General features: G+C 41.1%; 1 protein-coding gene across 11 annotated transcripts in view; it reads right to left on the bottom strand.

Moving 5' to 3' along the window:
* Positions 1-11,397, bottom strand: part of TRAPPC12 (trafficking protein particle complex subunit 12) — a 208,379-nt gene that overhangs the window by 38,276 nt on the left and 158,706 nt on the right. For 9 of the 11 annotated variants that reach the window (XM_083495570.1, XM_083495562.1, XM_083495566.1 and 6 more), the window contains exons 3-4: positions 9,310-10,522; positions 6,845-6,961 (exon numbers count right to left, since the gene is read on the bottom strand). In XM_083495570.1, coding sequence (XP_083351696.1) covers positions 6,845-6,961; positions 9,310-10,515 — 1,323 coding nt within the window. In that variant the 5' untranslated portion in view covers positions 10,516-10,522. Of the gene's footprint in view, positions 1-6,844; positions 6,962-9,309; positions 10,523-10,845; positions 10,908-11,397 lie in introns of all 11 variants that reach the window. The other 2 variants (XM_083495572.1, XM_083495571.1) reach the window with 1 other exon arrangement.

Genomic DNA, 11,397 nt, shown 5'->3' with positions numbered 1-11,397 from the left:
TTAGAAGATTGCTAGTGTAAAAGGATACACAATTTATTATGACAGGCCAGATACTGTTCCATTCAGAAGCAGTGGTCAGGCTCCATCTGAAATGCGCAACGTTCCTCCCCACCTTCCTAAGTTTCATACCTATTCTCTCCAGATAACACTGCTATTTTATTCTCTTTCTAGGATCCAATTACGTTCCTATTAGCTTTGAATCGATGGCTTCATGAAGGTCATCAATATGATTCCCTTGAAAAATACAGCTTGGTCAAAATGAAATATTTTAGTGAATATCAACAGCTGAGATTTGAAACGTCTAGTCGTTCACCCAGACATAGCACCAAATGAAATACAGTGGTACCTTGGTTACATACGCTTCAGGTTACACACTCTGCTAACCCAGAAATAGTGCTTCAGGTTAATAACTTTGCTTCAGGATAAGAACAGAAATCGGGCTCCGGCGGTGCGGCAGCAGCAGGAGGCCCCATTAGCTAAAGTGGCTTCAGGTTAAGAACAGTTTCAGGTTAAGAATGGACCTCCGGAATGAATTAAATACTTAACCTGAGGTACCACTGTATGGGGGAATTTTCAGAACAAAACACACACAGAGAGAGAACCCCCAAAATCATGCAAGTGTACTTCTTTCTATGGGCATTTGCTAGATATTTGTCCGCAACCCATACATTTTTTATTTAAAAGTGTTTAGTCCTCAAGAAACAGACAGATTTTTCAGAAGCCACAGCTATGTGTACCCCAGGCTCACAAATGTGTCAAGCCTCAGAGGAATTCCCTCGGGGGAAAACAACTTATGCCTGTTCAGTTCAAAAGCTAAGATAAAGAATGGCTGTTGCTTCTTGTCAGAGCTTAGAAAAGAGAGAGAATTGTTCGTGTGTGTCCAATACAGCCAGTAAAGAGTGGAATCAAGGACAGTAACTGGGTCGAACTCCTACGACACCACTGAGTAATTCCCTGAAAGTGGCAGTAGTCAGTGACATAAATCAAAAGGAACATCATGAACAGGAGCTTCTCTTTGCCAAACTATTTTCTCCTTGAGTGTAGAAAAGGATACTAAACAGAAGTCCCTCCACCAAGTGTTACCTCTCCAGTCCACTCTAATCCTATTCTTTACAAATATCCCTGTGGCACAATCCATTCGGAGGAGAAGCAGAAGACTCATGTCACTTATTTATTGATTCATGAAGATGGGAAGATATATCTGTGGTCAAAGAGGACAACTGCTCTTCTGTTGTGTGTTGCGTCCCACTTAAAATCTGACCTAAAATCTGGGGTCTACACGATAGATGATAACGATGATGATTATCCAAAATGTGTATTTATTTATTTAAAAGATGTGTGGGTCGCTTTTTAGGACAAGGTTCTCTCCAAGCAGCTTACAAACATATAACAATGAAAATCAGATCTCCTATAATTAATATGTCATACCCATTAAAATCAATGTACATGACTCATTCAAGACCCATTAATTTCAATAGGTTTTCTCCAAATATACATCCATCCATGCCTCATTTGATTTGTATGCTGCCTTTCTGTGGTTAAAACCATGTTCAAATACATAATTGCAAATGTAAGGAAAGTAAGGTAAAGGTAAAGGGACCCCTGACCATTAGGTCCAGTTGTGACCGACTCTGGGGTTGCGGTGCTCATCTCGCTTTATTGGCCGAGGGAGCCTGCGTACAGCTTCCGGGTCATGTGGCCAGCATGACTGGCAAACCAGAGCAGCGCACGGAAACGCTGTTTACCTTCCCACCAGAGCGGTACCTATTTATCTACTTGCATTTTGAGGTGCTTTCGAACTGCTAGGTTGGCAGGAGCTGGGACCGAGCAACGGGAGCTCACCCCATCATGGGAATTTGAACCGCTGACCTTCTGATCGGCAAGTCCTAGGCTCTGTGGTTTAACCAACTTCCACATAAATCTTCCACACTAAGATCTAAAATAAATAATAACAGCAAAAAACACCCCACCCTAAACAAAACTTCCTAAACAATATACCAGCCCAAGAGTCTGTTCAGCAGCTTTAGCTTTTGTAGCTGGACTCAGTCAGGGACCTGCTCTTTCAGGCCAGGGAACACTATTCCAATGGGGACTACTCATGCAAATTGGGAGTCAGCCTCAGGAAACCACAAACACTCCCTTCACTTGGCTGGCTTCAGAAATCCAAACCATAGATCACGGCTATTACTGGGCTCACCGTATGAACTGTGACACACTGTTATCTATAAAGCAAACCAATAATTTATTTTCATATGTGCTGCAAGGAAGAGTGGGTGAGAAGAGCAAGAACAATCCCTTAAATGATGAAGAACATTCCTTAAATTTTGAACTACAGAAGTGAAGTACTTAGTGATGCTAAGTATTTTATTTCAGATGCTGCCATACATGAATAATTCTGAGGAAGCTTTTAAGGGGCCAAAAGTCAACACTACACTACACTGATTACTGCTTCTTCTACAATAGATGTAGAATCCACTATTATTATTACTATTTTTTTTAAAAAAAGAGAGAGTATGTGAAGATAGCTATGTTTCATGTAACTGTGATATTTTAAAAATGTACACCTAGTAACTGTATCACAATCAGATCTATTCATCACATAATTCCTTTTGGATTGCTCTTTGTGGGTAAAGTCCAATTTCTGCTGAGTTTGCTGGCTTACTATGGTGGAAGAAGAATACCATGCTATTCATTTGTTAAGAATATAGTGTCATGACATTTATTAAAGGTTATTGGGCTACTAGTGCATTGGCTGCCTAATGAACTTTCGAGAGAAGGTGAAAGATGCTAATGGAAAAGCAACTGGGAAAAGAGGTTCAACATGTTCAAACTTGGGAAGACAAAATATAGTCCCAAATTATCTGGCTACAATAGCAAGTTCGGAATGCTTGATTAACACGAAGTATATGGTATCTTCAACTAGTTAACAAGTGTGTGGGTAAGGGGAACAGATCTTGATTTAGACATTGTGCCAGGAGGTACTAACACCAGTGTGTTGTGATTTTGGTTGCTAAAGAGTATTAGCAAGATAATGGCCTAGGTCCAAAAAAACTGAGCAACTAGTTCTGCATAGGGGTAGCTTTGGATGTGGACTTGAACAAGCAAGGAACTCAAATTTTTTAAAAAGGTGTTAATTGTGCTATGGTTCCCATTTATCTCCAGCATGGAAACCTTCCAAACCTCTGATGACATTCTAATCAAAGGCAAATACACATTTTTTTCCTCACACAATGATTTGGCTATCTAAATTACACATCTAAACTCTTCCAGTAGCTTAGGAGCTTCTCCTTAGGCTGTTTTACTCTAACTGATCCACAAGCTTGCTTGTAAAATATACTGAGGATTGCAGTTTAGTAGGTTTCTCTTTTCCTGAATTAATCCTCTTGCTGTATTATTAGCAGTGTTCTTTCTTTTTGCTGCCTGGCTATTTAAACTTCATTTCACAGTACCGAAGCTGAGAGAATAGCCGTTTGCCTAAGACTAGCTAAGGATTCCATGGCTAATGTGAAATGGGAACCAGGGTCTTCTTGGTTCACAGCTCTTAGTACACAAAGAGACATACTATCCCATCTTTGTATCAGTTGCTCAGGTACAGACACAGAGCATCCTGCATTTTAATGGGATCATAGCCAGAGGACACAGAACAGCAGGAATGGACACCATCTGTTCTTTGATGTATGACAGATGTACATATGCAATGAAGGTCACACAGTTCAGGTGATACAGCAGAATAATGGACCAACCATAATAAATAAATGGATGTCTGATTTCCAATATAAATTCAATTTTTTTTTATTACTGTTATTAAATTTCTGATGACCATCTGTTTACTTCTCTGGAAAGGACTACTGAAGATTACTCATCTAACCCCTAAGAGAAATCAGGATTAAGAAACTTAACTTTCTGGCATTTTTTTTTTTTTTTACATTAGACGCAAGACTACTGAGAGTCCTATTCACCGGGCTATAGACAACCACAGGCTGCTCAATAGCCCTAGGACAATGTCTCCTGAAAAACTTATGGCATTGTTCAGGTTGAAGAAACACTTGTCTATAAATCCTGCTTTAGGAAGAGTTAATTGATGCTTTTGAATTATGGTGCTGGAGGAGACTCTTGAGAGTCCCAGAGACTGCAAGAAGATCAAACGTATCCATTCTGAAGGAAATCAGCCCTGAGTGCTCACTGGAAGGACAGGTCCTGAAGCTGAGGCTCCAATACTTTGGCCACCTCATGAGAAGAGAAGACTCCCTGGAAAAGACCCTGATGTTGGGAAAGATTGAGGGCACAAGAAGAAGGGGATGACAAAGGACAAGATGGTTGGACAGTGTTCTGGAAGCTACCAGCATGAGTCTGACCAAACTGGGGAGGCGGTGGAAGACAGGAGTGCCTGGCGTGCTCTGGTCCATGGGGTCACGAAGAGTCGGACATGACTAAACAACAACAATATGACAGATCCTTAAACCCACTGATTCCATGCGTAAAGGAAAAAGCAACCTAGCAGTTTCAAAATTTCTATCTTCAGAGAAGCATTTCCATGTTGACTGTCTCCCACTATACACATAGGTTTTAGGGTGTACACCCAAACTTCTGCAGCTGCATGTTGCAGTGATAGATGCAAATGAATGGGCATGTGGGGTTGTTGCTTTTAAAGAACATTTGCCAGCCATGACTGATTTTCCTATTGGGGAACCCTAAATAATATTCTTGAGAAACCCCAGACCTCTCAAAGAGTACAGTATGAAAGTTACGGGCGTAACCCATCTCAGTTTTTTTCTAAATCAACTGAAGAACGATTAGTTGTAGCCATAACTCCTTGACCAGTTTTTTGTTTAAAAATACAATTTATAAACTGGGAGGTTTGAAGTAAAACTTCTCCGGTATAAAACAGTAAATATGTACAAGAACTACAGCATATTATATTTGACAACATATGAAAATTCAACATTAAATCAGAAGCACAACTAACAGAATGTATATGATTTTTTCCAAACGGAGTCTCAAAAGGGAGTCATTAACTCTACATGCGACACCATTAAAATGATTAAAATGTCCTCCTCCATTTGCTATGACATTCTTCTCGATTGTAAATTACTCTGGTAGAACACTCTGACATTACTTAGAGAAACTCACGTCAGTAACCCCTTCTTAGGCTAAAGTTTGTTTGAAGTTATTACGAGCATAAAGCTCATTAATGTGCCATTGAAATATTGCAATTAAAAAATTTAAGTCCATTTCTTACATGCTTTCTATACTGAAAACTATCAGTTGCCTGCTGCTACTGTCCCACTTTAATTACAAAAATGCTGCAAGAGCCATTCATTTATGGAATAAATTAAAATGCAAAGTCTTGAAACATTGGTGCCTAGATCTTTTAGATTTTGTGTGCCAAATTAAGGCTTTCAAAAATGTTTGCTACTTTAAGGCAGCAATTTTGCACAGATGGGTTATTATTTATTTCAAATGCAACTGAATGATGTGCACACATTATATAAGCTCAAAGTGCAACACACGAATGATACAGCTTCTTGAGACAAAGGCAATGGCATTTCAAAATCACTGGCAACCAGCAAGTGTTACGAGTACAATAATAAAAATAAAAAAAAATCAGTCCTCTTTCCACCTCTGAGTTTAAGACAGAAAATTGAATTTCTGGGCAGCAGATGGTCCCAGGTTTAGTTCTTGGCATCTACAGTTTAAAAGAATACAGTAGCAGGTGATGTGAAAGACCACAGACAGAGACCCTAGAAAGCTGATGCCAGTTGAAGCAGACAATACTGTGCTAGACAAGTAGTCTTCCAGTGCTCCTGCTAAACCCATCGCCCCACATAGATTATTGGCATCACATGCTCCTCCCTATTGGTGCACGCTTGTGGAAAAGGAGAACTGAATGGTATAGGCTGATCTATAGGTGATGAAACCTTTGGCTCTCAGGCTCTTGAATGTAAATGCAGAAGCCACGAGGATGCTATGGAAGTGCAACTGTTTTGTCTTGCCTCGGTTCATCTTCCAACCACCCTCAGTCACAGGCTGGAACCCAGGAAGCCCCAGATTAAGATCATGTAGTGATTGATGGCAGTGTAGTCTAATGACCATAAGGTTCTGTGTGCCGTGCATCAAACTGGAGAAAGGAGCAACAGCACCAATGCAGAAAAACAACCAAAGCTGTTGCAGTGGGACTAAACAGAAGTACAGTCGTACATTGGAAGTCGAACATAATCCATTCCGGAAGTCCGTTCGACTTCCAAAACATTCGGAAACCAAAGCGCAGCTTCTGATTGGCTGCAGGAAACTCTGCAGAAGCCCCATCGGATGTTTGGCTTCCAACAAAAAGTTTGAAAACCAAAACACTCACTTCTGGGTTTTGATCGTTTGGGAGCTGAAACGTTCGGCAACTAAGCTGTTCAAGATCTAAGGTATGACTGTACTGTTATATAGCTTAGGTTTCTGAACAATGTGGTGGTTTTTAGGTTATAGCTGTTGAGTTTTGGAATTCGGTCAGCTCTAGGCTATTCTGCTGGCATAGCTGAATATGAACCGGGACGGATCCAAAGTCCCTGTGAGCAAAATACTACTTTCAGGATGCTCCTGCTGGAGGAAGCAGAGGTGGGGATGCAGCAATTTTATCTACCTCTCTGTTTCCTTACAGCCCCCTGAAAAGTTCCAAGTGTTGAGGGACCCTTCAGAAAAGCACATGAGGCGATGCTAGTGGCTATAGGGGGAAGGTGAAAATTGCCTCCCACCCTTCAGTAAGAATTTCCATTGGACTGATGAGTAAGTTTAGCTCTTAACCTATCTAGAGAAGAAGCCGAGTGTTCAATATGCATGAAGAAACGTTGTTACTTACTATCAGTTGTTTTAAACCCACAAAAGACTGTTCCACAGAGGTGGCATTTAAAACTTGTCTTTTTGCTGCAGACTGCTCACCAAGGAAGCGAAGCATTAAGTCTTTTACTGCATCACCCTAATTGGGGGGAAAAATACAAAGTGTTGGGTTTTTTTAATTGAAAGTTCCTCTTAGCCATTAAAACACACACACAAGTGTCTTGCATTAATGCAGTGCTATGCGCTTTAGATTTTTCAGCATGCAACAAGGTGCTTTGTATATTTCTACTTATATGCCTTCAACTATCCTGCTCAACGGTGGCCTTGAGCCTGAGACTATTGTACTTATTCCCGTGACATGAAAAATCAGTATGTTGAAGACAGCTATAATCTCCTATTGCATGGAAAGGAGAGTATTTGGCATCTCTTTACTCTCAAAAGCAGCTGTATGCCACATTGGCTTTAAGATGTGCACTGAAGTCCCATTTATTTCTGTGGGGTTACTGCTGCTTGTTTGACAATAGGCTGATTTCACTGAAGGAAGCAGCTGCTACATGCCTGCTAGATACTTACCCTTTGTAGCTCGTAACAACAACAACTGTTCAATGCATCTTTAGAAACAGTATGTGTTCTCCATCCCTTAAAGAAGACAATAGCAAGACCTGTGTTTGTGTCTGTGGCTAGACCCCGGTACCTCAACAGGTTCCTAATGTGCCTTTCAAGGTAATTAAATGGGTAGCGGCTGGACAGCTCCAGAAACTCCTGAATGAAGCTAACTATCTAGATACATTTCATCCTGGTTGGGGAACAGAAACTATCTTGGTTGCCCTTACAGGATCCAGGTAAGATTGCCAGATAGGGCCAAAAGCTATACCGCTACTAAATTCTGCTCGTGGAATAGTGAGGTTCTTAACTACGATTTATCATTATATAGAGCTCAATTTTCTTTCTTTTCCTTAATACAAAAACTATACCAGGTTAAAGAGATGCCAGATTTTCTGTTAATGGACTGAACAGAGATCTCGCATGGTTGTTTCTTCCATCTACTAGATCACAAAGTTTTCCTCCCCCCCCCCCTGCTGAATGTATGCCATCGTACTATTCATCCATTCATCAAACTTCTTTCAGCAAAATCTAAATCTGGCAACCATCTTGAGACTGATCTCATTCCCCCTCCCTCACCATAAACTGTTGTGGCAGCACACCCCAGGAGACATGGATACAAGCTTCAAACTATGTAAAGGACAGTTTCAACAAACCCCATTGAAATCTCTAGAAATATCAGAAGATAACTGTACATTTCTGCTAATAAAATAACTTACATTGTTAATAATAACTGACTGGATTCAGACCTACTTCATTTAAGCAAAGTGGTAGATTCATGTGCTTTCAGACTATGGGTTGTATCCAATGCTTGTTGTATTGAGAGTAGACCCACTGAAATTAACATACATGACTAACATAGGGCCCTTAATTTCAATGGTTCTGCTCTCGGTAGGACTAGCACTGATCACAGCACTCAAGGGCTCAGGACTTGGGCCCACTGTTACATCTGAAACTTATCCCCTTATGAGAAAGTATGAAGACTATATATCTATATCTATATCTATATCTATATCTATATCTATATCTATATCTATATCTATATATAGCCTTATTGTATGCATACCCTCTCCCAACCCAAATGCTCACCTCCAGAATACTATGAAGGTTTAGGAGTTTAAGCTGGCCAACTCCTTTGCTCTTCCCAACTGACACTTTCAACATCCCATAGCTCAGTGGTGCTTATTACTAAGACACACAAATCTTCCTGCCTTTTGGTTCTTTTAGACCTTTCCCATACCAAAAACCTCATAGATCCCAATTCTCCAGCCCCTCCACTATCAAATGTATGGAAGAACACACATCCCAAATTTTTACCTTCCACCCTGGCCAACAGAAGCCTCTTCACTGCCTCCTATTAGGTTAAATCAGGAGTCGGCAACCTAAGGCCCATGAGCCACCGCTGAACTGAGCCGCTGCTGAGTTAGTCCCTGCGTGCTGCACTAAAACGGCGCAGTGCGGTGCAGGGACTCACTTTCGCGGCACTGCAAATCCTGTCTGCACATGCACAGGCGCCGAAAATCGCATCTGTGCAGACTCAAATGCTGGAAATCGTGTGTGCGATCCAGCCCACGGAGGGATCTCCGCTGGAGTGAACCAACCCAGGCAAGGTAAGCCTTGCCGACCCCTGGGTTAAATCATGTTTATAACCATCTGCCTTTTCTCTCTCTCTCTCTCTTTATCTGCTCTTACCTGATTTCATTGTGCTATTTGTTATTATGCTGAGCAGACTGCTTATATTATACTGTGGCCTGGTGCATTTTTATGAAAAGGTGGGATATAAATGTCACAAATAAAAACTTGGCCTGAAAAATGTACATGCTACCTAGCTTATTATTAGCCACACAGTATTCAAAGAAGTAAGACACAATGGAACAGGCTTACCTGAATGTTGTCAAACTTTAATCCAGGCATTGTGAGATTTTCCTTGTCTATGAAAACATTACTGTACTGCTGAGTTGCTACTGAGATCAACACATTCCTAGTTGCATCACTAGGAAGCCAAGCATCGTTCCTCCTGTCTACCTCACTCATATTCAGCACAGATGCAAAAGGATCGTCGCCACCTTGAAAAACAGCTTGAATCTGGGAAAATGGCTTTGGAGACTGTGAAATTTCTGGAGAAGATGCAGACCTCCCAGCTTCAGACCGTCCATTTTTAACAGAGTATTTGTGGCTGGCAGAGTCATGGAACTCCCCAGCTGTTACAAGAGAAGACATTTGTTCTGGTACAGAAGAGCTCGCATTAGGGTTACTGACAGAAATAAAAGAGGATGTGGTAAACGAATCGAAAAAATCAGAAGCTAGAGTATTAGTATTAATGGCTTCACCAAAAAACTTGCTTAGGCTGGGACTAGGTTGAACCACCTGCGGAAGAGTTTTTATGGGAGTCTCGCTTATACCGCCTAAGCTAGGCGACTTCACCATCTGAGGCTCAAAGCCATCATGCAGGAACTGCTGCTGACCATTCATGCGACTTCCCTGGCTGAAAATCGTACACACAGGGATAGGCTCAGGGTTGACGGGTGATTTGTCGGCAAGCGGGGAAGATATCTGCTCCTCAGATTTGCATTCATCAATACTGTTTGATGCAGAGTTAAGCAGCTCATCACTTTCCACTTTCAATTCATTTTCTGCTGATTCCTGAACCAACTCTTCTTTCAAAGGAGGTTGATCGCCAATTCCACTATCAGAAATAACTTTAGGAGCGCCTTCAAGTTCAGTTTTACTCTCTTTGCTAATTGCCTTTTCCTCCAGCTCTTCTTCTGGTGCATGAATGTCCTTTGTGTCCATTTGTTTTACAATTTCTTGAAGACAACCAAGATCGCCAGCATCATCTTCACTATTATTTGGAGAATCTGATATAACAACACTCTCCATCATCTGCTCATTAAGTTTATCTATGAAGTTACTAGAATCTTCTGAGATGGTCTCATTTTCTTCAGACTCAAACTCATCTCCACCAAGATCAATTGTTTCTTCATGAAACATAAGTTCTTCGTGACCTGGCAGCTGGATAGCACAGCCACCTTCTGCCGCACTTGAACCTCTTATCTCGGCATCCTCAACATCACCTTCTTTGTTTTCCATAATTGCTCTGGATAAAAAATTACAAGTGAATGTGACTGCTGGTGACCAATTCTGAAACTTAAGATGATTTATGCATAAAGTGGAAACCTGATGGAAACATCAGGTTCTACATATCCATTTGAATAATTAAGATGGCCAGTACTTCAAATGTAAAAAGCTCCAAATAAATGAAGTTAACTCTACAGCAGGGACAGCGAACTTCCAAGAGACAATTAAAAACTAGCAGTGATCTACCCCATTTTTGGGGGGTTCAGCTCAAAGTTCTTGAGCTTTTTTTAGGGAAGCTAAACAAGGAACAGGGCAAAGGGAAAAATGAAAAGAACTGCTCACCAAGGGATCGCTTGTGAAGCAGTCAGCCTTGCAGCGGGAGCTCCGTCTTTCGTTCTAACAATCTAGAGGGCGGGGAGAGGGGGCGGGGCCTATAGATGGAAAGAAACCCTGCTCTACTGTAGAGTTAAGAACAGAAATAGTATCAAGCAAATAGTTTCATGCAAACAGTATCACAAAGAGAGATAATTCAGTAACATTTATATAGCATTTACAAATGTGCAGATCATTTCAGTGTAACAAAAATGATTTGGATGCTGTCCCCCACTCGCTTTTTCTATTAATGCAGTTTCTGTTTCTTCATCAACCTGTCCATCTGTATAGATGCTGAACAGAGGTTCAACTCATTCTTTAAGTCTATTAATACACAGAGACAAGGAAAGAAAGCTGAAACATTAAATCATGGGTAGGCAAACTAAGGCCCAGGGGCTGGATCCGGCCCAATCGCTTTCTAAATCCGGCCTGTGGACGGTCCGGGAATCAGCATGTTTTTACTTGAGCCTAGCTGACCATTATGAGAAAAGAATGCTGGACTAAAAGGGCCATTGGCCTGAT

The sequence above is a fragment of the Podarcis liolepis genome, assembly GCF_965112155.1.
Source record: "Podarcis liolepis genome assembly, chromosome: 3".
NCBI lineage: Eukaryota > Metazoa > Chordata > Lepidosauria > Squamata > Lacertidae > Podarcis > Podarcis liolepis.
Note: the sequence above shows the minus strand (reverse complement) of the source record. Positions and strands in the feature narration are given on the sequence as shown.